General features: G+C 42.4%; 1 protein-coding gene across 1 annotated transcript; it reads left to right on the plus strand.

Annotated features, from left to right (window-relative positions):
- The first annotated feature begins 1,541 nt into the window (after nucleotides 1-1,541).
- Nucleotides 1,542-10,748, plus strand: cnih2 (cornichon family AMPA receptor auxiliary protein 2). Its single transcript, XM_026912068.3, has 6 exons — nucleotides 1,542-1,918; nucleotides 5,377-5,445; nucleotides 5,963-6,010; nucleotides 6,200-6,312; nucleotides 7,813-7,956; nucleotides 8,108-10,748. Exons 1-6 carry the CDS (start codon nucleotides 1,838-1,840, stop codon nucleotides 8,133-8,135), a joined length of 483 nt encoding a protein of 160 aa, XP_026767869.1. The 5' UTR covers nucleotides 1,542-1,837; the 3' UTR covers nucleotides 8,136-10,748.
- Nucleotides 10,749-12,500: the final 1,752 nt, after the last annotated feature.

The raw sequence follows: 12,500 nt of genomic DNA on the forward strand, positions 1-12,500 counted from the left end.
TGGATAGAGAGTCGGACCTGTAACCCGAAGGTGAACCTGAAGGTTGTGGGTTCGAGTCTCAGGTCCTGCAGGGATTGTAGGTGGGGGAGTGAATGACCAGCGCTCTCTCCCTCAATACCACCACTGAGGTGAGACCCTTGAGCAAGGCACCGAACCCACAACTGCTCCCCGGGTGCCGCAGCAAAAAAAGCTGCCCACTGCTCCAGGTGTGTGTTCACGGTGTGTGTGTGTGTTCACTACTGTGTGTGTGCACTTGGATGGGTTAAATGCAGAGCACAAATTCTGAGTATGGGTCACCGTACTTGGCCACAAGTCACTTCACTTCTTCTTCTAAAACTGTCTCTCTCTAACTGTCTCTCTCTGTCTCTCTCTAACTGTCTGTCTGTCTTCGGTGCTGCAGTGTCTCGTATGAGCGGCTCTGACGATCCCTGTGACGTCATTAACAGACAGGTTTTATTTGTTATGGTTTTATTTCCTCATCTCATCTCACTGTCTCTGCTTTCTTGTGAAAGTGGGACACGGTGGAGGAGCTCCTGATTAATTAATGACCGAGCAGCTGCACACGTCTGCAGAATGAATAATGATCAGAGATGAGTGTGAGGTTTAATACAGGTGGAGAGAAGACTCCTCAGTCCTCACCAAAATAAAGGAATGTAGAAGAAATGATCAGGGCTGTGGAGTCGTGTTCCAGTCCTGTTTATTCACTTCCCCTTGTTCACTTCCCAGGACCTAATCCCCTTCTATCATCTGAAGTGTGAAGTGTGTGTGTGTGTGTGTGTGTGTGTGTGTGAGTCTGTAGTTTTAGTTAGTTGGTAAATATGTAATAATATCCAGCAGGTGGCGCTCTGCAGTAACATATGTAGTGCACTGAGACAAGTGCAACTAGTATTACACACACACACACACACACACATATACACACACATACACAGAGTCCACACTTGTGACACTTTCACTATTACAACAAACCTCTTCTTCTTCTTCTTCTTCTTCTTCTTCTTATTATTATTATTATTATTCTCTGTATAAATAATTAATTGTAAAAATGTTCTTTTGTTGCACATTTCTGGCGTGTTGTCGTGTCTGAGCATGAATTCCATTAAACGTTTTATTCTCACTACATTGTGACTAATAAAGATATGAATTTGATTTTATAAATGATTTGTCATACATTTATTACTTTTTATTTTCCTCACTGCTTTCACACACAGCCTGAAGCCTCATCCACTCACTATGCACAGTAATATTAATAGCATTTGTAGTGTCTGTGTGTGTGTCTATCTGTGTGTGTGTGTGTGTCTATCTGTGTGTGTGTGTGTCCTGCCCCTGATCACACACTTGAGTCTGAATTTGGTGTAAATTTGGACATGAATCTGACTCTAGAGCATCACCTGAGCATTGTTTAAATGCTAACACACAGACAGAAAGACAGACAGAGAGAGAGAGAGAGAGAGGGAGAGAGAGAGATGAGGGGGCGACCAATCAGCTGTAGTAGTTTTGCTTAAGGAGGAGCCTAGACAACACACACACACACACACACACACACACACACACACACACGGTCTGTCAGGCTCATGTGCTGAGGAAATCAGAGAACACACACAGGAAGGAAAGAGGGACTGCTTCACACTGTCTCTCTCTCTCAGGTAGCCAGATAGACGAGTGAAGGAGAGACAGACAAGGGGACAGTGGACTGGAAGAGGGGAGTGAGACATAGTAAAGAAGAGACACAGACAGACAGACAGAGAGAGAGAGAGAGAGAGAGAGAGAGGGAGACAGGTGAGTCTGTCTCTCTCTCTCGTCCGGAGCGATTGTCACGCTGGCCTCTGGAACAGCGATGGCCTTCACCTTCGCCGCCTTCTGCTATATGCTCACACTCGTCCTGTGTGCTGCACTTATCTTCTTTGTCATCTGGCAGGTGAGCATGGAGCGTACACACACACACACACACACACACACACAAGCACAGATGACCTGTTGATCCTAAAAGAGAGACAAACAGAGCAAAAGGAAGGTGATGGAGTCCCAACTGTGTGACATAACGAGTGTGTGTGTGCGTGTGTGTGTGTGCATGTGCGTGTATATGTGTGCGAGTGTGAGTATATGTGTGAGTATGTGTATGTGTGTGTGTGTGTGTGTGTGAGCGTGCGCAGGTGCGTGTATATGTGTGTGTGTGTCTGTGAGCGTGCGCAGGTGCGAGTATATGTGTGTGTGTGTGTGTGTGTGTGTGTGTGTGTGAGTGTGTGTGTGAGCGTGCGCAGGTGCGTGTATATGTGTGTGAGTGTGTGTGTGTGTGTGTGAGCGTGCGCAGGTGTGTGTATATGTGTGTGAGTGTGTGTGTGAGCGTGCGCAGGTGTGTGTATATGTGTGTGTGTGTGTGTGTATACTTCAAAAGCAGGGACTGTGGCATGATCTCTACAGTAAAGAGCAGACAGAGCATTATTATATTCATTATCATGGCTGCTGTTATTTTTGTTGTTCTCACTGTTTTCCTGATGCTTTGTGTCATACTGCAACCCGACACACCAATAAATCTACACCAAACAGAGAGAAAACAGAGACAGGAAAAGCTAGACTATGAGACAGACAGAGAGACAGACGGAGAGACAGACGGAGAGACAGACAGATGGGGAGAAAGATACAAATACAGAAAGACAGAAAAAGGAAGACAGACAGTTTGTATAAACACTGCTGTACAGCAGAATTAATCAGAATGAAATTTACTCAGGAGACTCTTGAGATATTTAACACACACACACACACACACACCATGTTATTGAGCGTGCTTATTAAACTATAATTTGCCCCCCTCCCCCTCTCCTCTCCTCCTCCCTCTCAGCCAATCAGATTGTGTCTGTAGTAACCATGGCGCCCACTTTGGGGCTCATGCAGTCACCATGGAAACTGCATCTGTTTACAGAACATCAAATGCAAAGGGAGAGAGAAAGGAAACGGGGTGAAACTGCTGGGGCGTGGAAACCTGTGTGTGTGTGTCTATATATATATATATATATATGTGTGTGTGTGTGTGTGTGCGTGTGCGTGTGTGTGTATACATGATGTGAATTTGACATTTTTTTGAATAAAGTTCAGTCACTATCATCATTCCTGAAGTGAATCTGATGCTGATTGATGATGTCATAACCCTCCAGCTGTGCTCCAATCCTGCTGTTAACACTTCCCCTTGGTTTAGTGCACTTTATTCATCTTAAGGGTCCATTCTGTAAATGTATCAGCTCCAGTGATGTGGGTTATGTAAAGAGTAATGAGTGCTGGATTTTTAAGCGGAAAGCATTGCCGCAGTCAGACGCAGGTTTCTCTGTGAAATGGTGATGCAGCGGCTTAAACAGGAGCGATTGAGGAGTGATGGAGCGTGATGGAGCAGGGGTGAAAGGCTCTGAGTTCGCGATCAGAAGGTTGGGGTTCAAGCCCCAGCACCATCAAGCTACCACTTCAGCTCCAGGTGCCGTATCGCGGCTGACCCTGTGCTCTACTTAACAAGCTGCATATGCAAAGAAAAGAATTTCAGTGTTCTGTAATGTATATGTGACAAATAAAAGCCTTCAATAACACATAATGATGAAATAGCAGAGCTTCATTTTTTTGTACTCTATAGCAGGTGTTCTGTCTCTAAAGCAGCTCTTCAGCTCCCCCTGCTGGTGGCGTGTTATTTACTGTCTGTCCTGTTAGTGTTGTCGTAGTTTAGCGCTGGGATGTTTCCCACTGAAAAAGTGGATTACTGTCGCTAGATAATCTAGTAGTTTTCAGAACCCAGAGCGGCGACACAGACGCAGTGTGGTTTAATGCGGCGTAGCACCGAGCATGAAACACTCAGGTGCTAAAGACAAAACCAGGAAAAATCTCACAAACTGTTTTCTGAAAATGTTTTTCACTGGTAATCTCAGCGTTCAGTACTCACCCACTGAAAATCCAGCTTAGTCCGACCTCCTACCAAAACACAGGCTGAGCTGCTCACACTGCTAGATCATCACTTCACTTTCAGATTCAGAGGCATCTTGTTAATGGTGATTATAAAGTAGGTGGGACTTTCACGCCGCTGCACGAGGACATGCCTCTGAGAGCCTCTAGCCCAAGGCTGATGATGTCACTGCTGATATCAGAGAACAGAAAGTGATTTAAAATTAGCAGATAAAGTGTTTTTTTATTTGCTGATTGTGGACAGAAGTAAAGAACTCTCACTCGTCATAACTCCAACACGTCTGTATGTTTGTGTGTCTACACGCCTACACACCCAGGGACGTGGGAAGGTGTTGTACGCTGGGATTGCTGGAATTTTAAGTAGCGTACGTGTGGCGTGCTCTTTGACGTCAAACCTGAATGACAGTCAAATAATTTTTCTTTTAACAGAGAACGTGTGTTGGTTACAATAATTATGATGCAGCACAGTTAAATTCTGGAATCAAACGTTGATTAATTTTCTGTAACAGCACGGCTCTGACAATAGTTACAAGCGTATCATGAAGGACAGGTTTATATTAATGCACACGTTATCGTTTCCGTAGTAACAACTCATTCACAGAATCTAAGCATGAAAACTGATTAAAAACATGTTATACAACAAAGAAAAGAATATAATCATCGATATGGTAAAGCTGTCTGTAAAAAGCTGTTTATTTAATATTTATGGAAGGAGTGTCCCGATACAGGAGTTACTCCCTGCTATTGACTACGTTACAGCAGCTATAAACAGTTATTAATAAATTAAAAATTGTAATCATAATTGCAAATCACTGTGATATAAAAGGAATATTATCTCTGATATACAAACCTATAAACACAAAATACTCAATTTTAAAGTTAGGTGTTTTTTTATTTGTCTATATATTATATTATTACTAATATATAATATTTATATAATAATAAAATATATAATAATCAATATATAATATATCTATATATTATTATTATTATTATTATCTTAGCAGTTGCAGTTCAATTCGATTTTATATGTATAGCGCTTTTTACAGTGAACACTGTCACAGAGCAGCTTTACAGAAATCCAGATATAAAATTAAAATTAAAATTAAAATTTAATTTAAATGAATCCAGATAGTCAGGGAGCTGCAGCACTCTCAGCACACACACTTCCTGCATCCTCGTGTACGTCTACACGTCTGTACGTCCCTCTCAATCACGTCAGTACGTCTGTCACAGAAAGAGCAACACTGAAACTCCTCACACACTCAACAAGGCACGTGTGTGTCTGTAGTAATGTTCGTTTCTGCTTGTGCACTTGTACACATACTTCTGGATCGCTAGGGAAGGAATATTGGAACACAGTGCTGTTTTAATGACAAATGACTCAAAATGACAAGTGTGTGTGTGTGTGTGTGTGTGTGTGTGTGTGTGTTTTAGATCATTGCATTTGATGAACTGCGAACTGACTTTAAAAACCCCATCGACCAGAGCAACCCGACCAGAGCGGTACTCACACACACACACACACACACACACACACACACACACACACACACACACACCAGCCAATCACATAGTTGATCGTATGACATCACTACTAGTCTTTACTTTCTTAAAGTATTAATTAAACACAATATAACAGTTAGCTGTCTCTGAACTTTTTTAAATGTCAGATACTGCTGGAGATTAACACTCACATTAACATTAGCTAAGACAACTAGCTAGCTGGACAATGTTGTTGTGTTTGGTTAGCTTAACTAATGTTGCTAAACTAGTACATTATGTAATTTAAGCCAGTATTTAATGCTAATCAGTACATGAAGAGGAGAAATTAAAGCCAGTGATGATGTCATAGTATTAAGTTTGAACTAATTTGTTTTAACTCAAGCTCCACCCTTTTGGACCAAGAGTCTGATACTCAGTAAACACACACACACCTACACACACGCTGTATTGTACAGTAAATGATGTTGCATTTTGTGTGTGTGTGTGTGTGTGTGTGTGTGTGTGTGTGTGTGTGTAGAGAGAGAGAATCCTGAACATCGAGAGAATCTGCAACTTACTCAGGAGGGTAAGTGCCTCATGATTCAGATTTTTATTTTCTTTATCACTAAACTTTATGAATGTTGTGAAACATGTTCATGTTTTCTCTACACACATCACACACACAGGAGGTTTTTATCCTCATTCTGTGAGTGAGGCAGAACATAGTATATGAAGGACCTGTTGTAATGTGTGTGTGTGTGTGTGTGTGTTTCAGTTGGTGGTTCCTGAATATTCTATCCATGGTTTGTTCTGTCTGATGTTCCTGTGTGCTGGTGAGTGGGTTACACTTGGTCTCAACATCCCCCTGCTCTTCTACCACATGTGGAGGTAAACACACTCACACACACACACACACACACATATACACACATACAAACACACATGTACAAATACAAACACACACACACACATACACATACAAACACACACGCACACACAGTACAGTAAACTGGACACCACTGTTGCTTTTCCTCTTCACTGTAATGAAGTACTGAATAATGAATACAGCTGTTAATGTTTGTTACAATTTTAATGTGTGACTTTTACTGTATGACTGTGTTACTGTGTGTGTTACTGTATGACTGTGTTACTGTGTGTGTTACTGTATGACTGTGTTACTGTGTGTGTTACTGTATGACTGTGTTACTCTGTGTGTTACTGTATGACAGTGTTTCTGCGTAACTGTGTCACTACATGGTTGTTACCGTGACTAGGTTACTGTATGACTGTTACTGTGATACCATTTTACTGTATTACTGAGTGACTGTGTTACTGTGTTACTGCACGGCAGTGTTATCATGTGACTGTGTTACTGTGTTACTGCACGGCAGTGTTATCATGTGACTGTCTAACTGTGTTACCGAGTGACTGTGTTACTGTGTTACTGCACGGCAGTGTTATCACGTGACTGTGTTACTGTGTTACTGAGTGACTGTGTTACTGTGTTACTGTGTTACTGAGTGACTGTGTTACTGTGTTACTGCACGGCAGTGTTATCATGTGACTGTGTTACTGTGTTACTGCACAGCAGTGTTATCATGTGACTGTGTTACTGTGTTACTGTGTTACTGTGTTACTGAGTGACTGTGTTACTGTGTTACTGCACAGCAGTGTTATCATGTGACTGTGTTACTGTGTTACTGTGTTACTGTGTTACTGCACGGCAGTGTTATCATGTGACTGTGTTACTGTGTTACTGCACAGCAGTGTTATCATGTGACTGTGTTACTGTGTTACTGTGTTACTGAGTGACTGTGTTACTGTGTTACTGCACAGCAGTGTTATCATGTGACTGTGTTACTGTGTTACTGTGTTACTGTGTTACTGAGTGACTGTGTTACTGTGTTACTGCACGGCAGTGTTATCATGTGACTGTGTTACTGTGTTACTGTGTTACTGAGTGACTGTGTTACTGTGTTACTGCACGGCAGTGTTATCATGTGACTGTGTTACTGTGTTATTGAGAGACTATGTTTCTGAGTTACTTTATTACTATGCAGCTGTTAGTGTGTTATCATGTGGCTATGCAACTATGTTACTGAATGACTTTTTTACTGTGTTACTGAGCAACTGTGTGATAGTGTGATTTGAAGTTTATTGTATTCTGTGTGTTATAAATGACAGAATGTAACTTTTATTCATGATTTCCCATTAATCATATGTGTGTAGTTGTCCAGGCTGCAACATAGACACACAGACAGACACATAAACTGACAGGGACATACAAACAGACAGAAAGACAAACACACACAATTTTACCAAGACAGACAGACAGAAAGTCAGACTCACTATCTCGCTCTCTCTCTCTCTCTCTCTCTCTCTCTGCAGGTTTTTCCACCGGCCAGCTGACGGCTCTGAGGTGATGTACGACCCCGTCAGTGTGATGAACGCAGATATTCTTAATTACTGCCAAAAAGAGTCATGGTGCAAACTGGGCTTCTACTTGCTCTCCTTCTTCTACTACCTGTACAGGTAAAACTTGAGAGTTAAGCACGCACACACACACACACACACACAAAAGCACCCTTAAACAGTGTGTTCTGCATTGAGTTTGAATTGAATCACTTCACTGTTTAATGTTGGAGGAGTGAGTCATGGCCGATTTCTGTCTCTCTGTTTGCAGCATGGTTTACGCTCTGGTCAGCTTCTGATCGATGAAGAACAGACAAAAGGTGGAAGAAAAAAGAAAGAAAGAATGCGTGATGTTCCGTCCTCCTCCTCCTCAGCCAGCAACAGAAATGCCTGGAGACCTGTCGTGATGCTGGGAGAGAGACACACAGACAGGGAGACAGAGAGAAGCTCGAGCAGCAGTGATGTTTCATTATTGAGTTTTATTTCTTTAAGGGCTGCTGAACATTTCTGCTGCTCGGAGCGACACGGCGAATCACCTCCACTGCGATGAGATGTGATCATCACTGATGATCATCTTCTGATCTACAGACTCCAGATTCGATGCCATATAATGTCATTTTTGTTTGCAAAAAGACTTTTGTGTAAATTACCTCCGTTTAGTTCTAAAGTGTTAGATTAGCGCTAAAGCTTTCACTGTTTTAGTCCAGTGGTAGATTCTATTTACTTTAATAATATATCCATTTTATTCTAGCACTCAGCTGTTGTATCTCAATCCAGGGTAGAAACTACTCGTGTCCTTACACTAAGACAAACTGCACAAACTTTATATTTATACGACTGAACAGTGACGGCGATGTTTACACTGAGCAACCAATGAAACGAGAAAATTATCCAGGCCGGGAAAACTGTTCAGACCATCTGTGGGACTTTTAAGGAAAGACTGGAATCATTCTGAGAATCGGTGTAAATACACACACACACACACACACACACACACACACACACACACACACACACACTGTTGTCAGCCTTATAGAGAAAAGCCAACGCCTCCGTATCACTGTGGAGACGCAGCAGGTCCTCGGAGACAGAGTAAGACCTTTGGGACATTCTTTCTGGACTGAGATGGAACGAGACACAGAAGCAGACTGAGAGTTGGATTTAAACAGAGAAAGAGCGGGAGTGAGACCAAGTGAGAACAAGTGAAACAGTAAGATAGAGTGAAGTAGAGTGAGACAGAGCTGAGAGATACAGTGAGAAACTTGGGCCAATTGCTTTATGAACAATTTTTGAGAAACTAAGAAGGACAGAATGTGATGAGACTGTATTATTAAAACACACTGCTACAGACTAAAAAGTGCCAGAGGACAGATGGACTAAGACATAGCAGGACACGAGGAGTGAGACAGAAAGAGTGAGACAGGCTGAGACGGAGTGAGACAGGCTGAGACAGGCTGATACAGAGTGAGACAGGCTGAGACGGAGTGAGACAGGCTGAGACAGGCTGATACAGAGTGAGACAGGCTGAGACGGAGTGAGACAGGCTGAGACGGTGTGAGACAGAGTGAGACAGGCTGATACAGAGTGAGACAGGCTGAGACGGTGTGAGACAGAGTGAGACAGGCTGATACAGAGTGAGACAGGCTGATACAGGCTGAGACGGAGTGAGACAGAGTGAGACAGGCTGAGACGGAGTGAGACAGAGTGAGACGGAGTGAGACAGGCCGAGACGGAGTGAGACAGGCTGAGACTGAGTGAGACAGGCCGAGACGGAGTGAGACAGGCTGATACAGGCTGAGACGGAGTGAGACAGAGTGAGACGGAGTGAGACAGTCTGAGACGGAGTGAGACAGAGTGAGACGGAGTGCTGACTGAGGCAGTGAGATAGTGTGAGACAGATGCTGCTGAAAGTCATTTAGTTGAATGGAATAATGAGCAATTCCCAAACACTAGCGTTCGTTCCTGCTCTGGAGTCATGGCCACTGTAGGCCTCTGTGCCAAACACTCAAACACAAAGTAATAAAAGAGCAGTTAACTAGCTACCAGGCTAATTATACTCAATCTGATAGCTCCTCTTTTTTAATTAACTGGCTAGCAGGACTAGCTAATCATGTGACCCCTAAATACGGTGTTCTCTTTACTAGTGACTCTTTTTTAACGCCAACACTGTCCCAAACCTCACTTTCTAATGAATACCTGTTCTAATAAAGACCCGTTCTAATGAACATCTTTAGTGCGTACTGCAGTTAGAATTACTTCTAATAAGTACATTTTATCACACAGTGACGTTTGGGACGCAGCCAGTTCAGATGTTAATTGTGATGATGATGTAGGAATGATGTCAGAGCTGCTGATGACACTGTTACTGATGATGATGATGATGATGATGATGACGATGTCATTGTGTTACTTTGCTAATTTTCCAACCCTACATTTGTGTATTTTAACTTCCAAGTTGTGTGAACAGGACTGTGTGGAAATAACACAGGATATTATTGTGCTAAAAGTGGCCTCACACACACACACACACACACACACACACACACACGCTTTCTCTCTCTCTTTCTCTCGCTCTCTTAAAAGACTATATTGCTGGAGGAGGGGTGTGTAAGTGTGTGTGTGATTTGAGTTGGACATTTTGTCCGCTTTATGTCCCTTGACAATCGAACACAAAGATGAAGAAAGATGAAATACTTTAGGCTCATTATGACATCATCACTGACTGTCTCACAGCGCTGTTCACGACATATGGGAATTACGGTAAAGACGAGTTTCTGACTCACATCTCCATAGAACTTGGAATTTTCTGGAATCTGGAACCTTCTCGCTGTCGGGGTTAAACTCACACCTTCCCATCATCCTCAGCTGATGACCTCATCATCCATAGTGTAGTGCACTTTAGCTTTTTAGCATGTAGCATATATATATATATATATATATATATATATATATATATATATATATATATATATATATATATATATATTAAACCATCACCGTGGTCAGTGTGTGTCCTTGGTGTTGGGTGTGTTGCCATGGAAACACTGATTTTCCCAGTTGAGGAGATGAAGTGCTCGGAGTGTCGTGTTTGCTGTAATTCCACATGACGTGAACGTGCCGTAACGTGAACATGGTGTATTTAGGAATAATAATTGTCTTTTATACTCACTCTGTATCTCTCATAAGTGTGAAACTCAAAGCAATTCTTCATATTCAATAAAATTTATTCTTTCCTCAAACCTCACTGCTGAACCGTCACTGTCAGTCACCATCACCGTGGACAAACAGAACAGGAAATTAAACAAGGAAAAGGAGGAGAGAGAGCAATAAGTAAGGATTAATACAGTGACGTGAATATGAGAATGTAGAAGATGGACATTTCCATCTCTCTCTCTCTCTCGGGTGAGTTAGTGAGAGTGAGTTGCAGACAGACTGACAAAGTGCAGCTCACTCTTCTGCTGTCTCCATGGCAACCAAACTGTGTTACATGCTTATTGACTCTCTCTCTCTCTCTCTCTCTCTCTCTTTCTCTCTCTCTCTCTGTCTCCATCTCTGTCTGTCTCTGTTCTTACTGTATTCTAGTTTTCTTTCAAATGGCTGATATTCTATGTATTCTAACACACACTCACACACACTCACAGACACACACACTCACACACACTCACAGACACACATACTCACACACACTCACAGACACACACACACATACAGAGTGACTCCTCTTGTTTCTCTTCTCTCTTCAGAGATGTTACCATGGAAACTGGCTGCAGTTGATAAGTTTGAAACATGACTGAGCAACTGACAAAACATGGCGAGCATTCAGGCGTGCACACACACACACACACTCACACACACTCACACACACTCACACACACACACACTTCAAATGACAATGAGATGAAGAGAACAGGACAGAGGTGTGTGCTGAAAAACAGAAGTATGGACAAAAGGAGACATAAAGAACAAAACATAAACTCTTGAGAAGGAATGATAGATGTACACTCAGTCTATTTCTGTCTGTACCTGCAGGATACCCACCTACACACACACACACACACACACACACACACACACACATACGCACACACACACACACACACATACACACACGCGCGCACACACACACACACACACACACACACCTTTGTGAGGGCGTGACCTCATTTTCCCTTCCTCCACTGTACAGCACATTTATAACTGCTCAGAGAATTTTACAAAAAATACTGCTGATCAGCCTGAAATCAGAGAGAGAGAGAGAGAGAGAGAGAGTCAGTGAAAGACAGAGAGAGAGAGAGAGAGAGAGAGGGAGGGAGAGAGTCAGTGAAAGACAGAGAGAGAGAGAGAGAGAGAGAGAGAGAGAGAGGGAGAGAGTCAGTGAAAGACAGAGAGAGAGAGAGAGAGAGAGAGAGAGAGAGAGGGAGAGAGTCAGTGAAAGACAGAGAGAGAGAGAGAGAGAGAGGGAGAGAGAGGGAGAGAGAGAGAAAACGAGTGGTGTTTAGTGTTTGTGTTAATAATGATGGAGCAGAAATACACACAGTGGAGAAATAATCACTAATCATTATACATCAGTAATGAATTCTCTGAAAGTCTAAATTTAAATTTAAATTCTAATTTGAATAAAAGAAATTACACACAATAAACCCACATTTCTGACAATTAGCAGA

This window comes from Pangasianodon hypophthalmus, chromosome 17, assembly GCF_027358585.1.
Source record: "Pangasianodon hypophthalmus isolate fPanHyp1 chromosome 17, fPanHyp1.pri, whole genome shotgun sequence".
NCBI classification, from domain to species: Eukaryota; Metazoa; Chordata; class Actinopteri; order Siluriformes; family Pangasiidae; genus Pangasianodon; species Pangasianodon hypophthalmus.

Bases quoted from the DNA above. Each gene is read 5' to 3' on its own strand.
- cnih2 (XM_026912068.3), top strand. From the start codon at position 1,838: ATGGCCTTCACCTTCGCCGCCTTCTGCTATATGCTCACACTCGTCCTG. The intron at 1,919-5,376 runs GTGAGCATGGAG...TGTGTGTTTTAG, and splicing joins TCTTCTTTGTCATCTGGCAG to ATCATTGCATTTGATGAACT. The intron at 6,313-7,812 runs GTAAACACACTC...CTCTCTCTGCAG, and splicing joins CTCTTCTACCACATGTGGAG to GTTTTTCCACCGGCCAGCTG.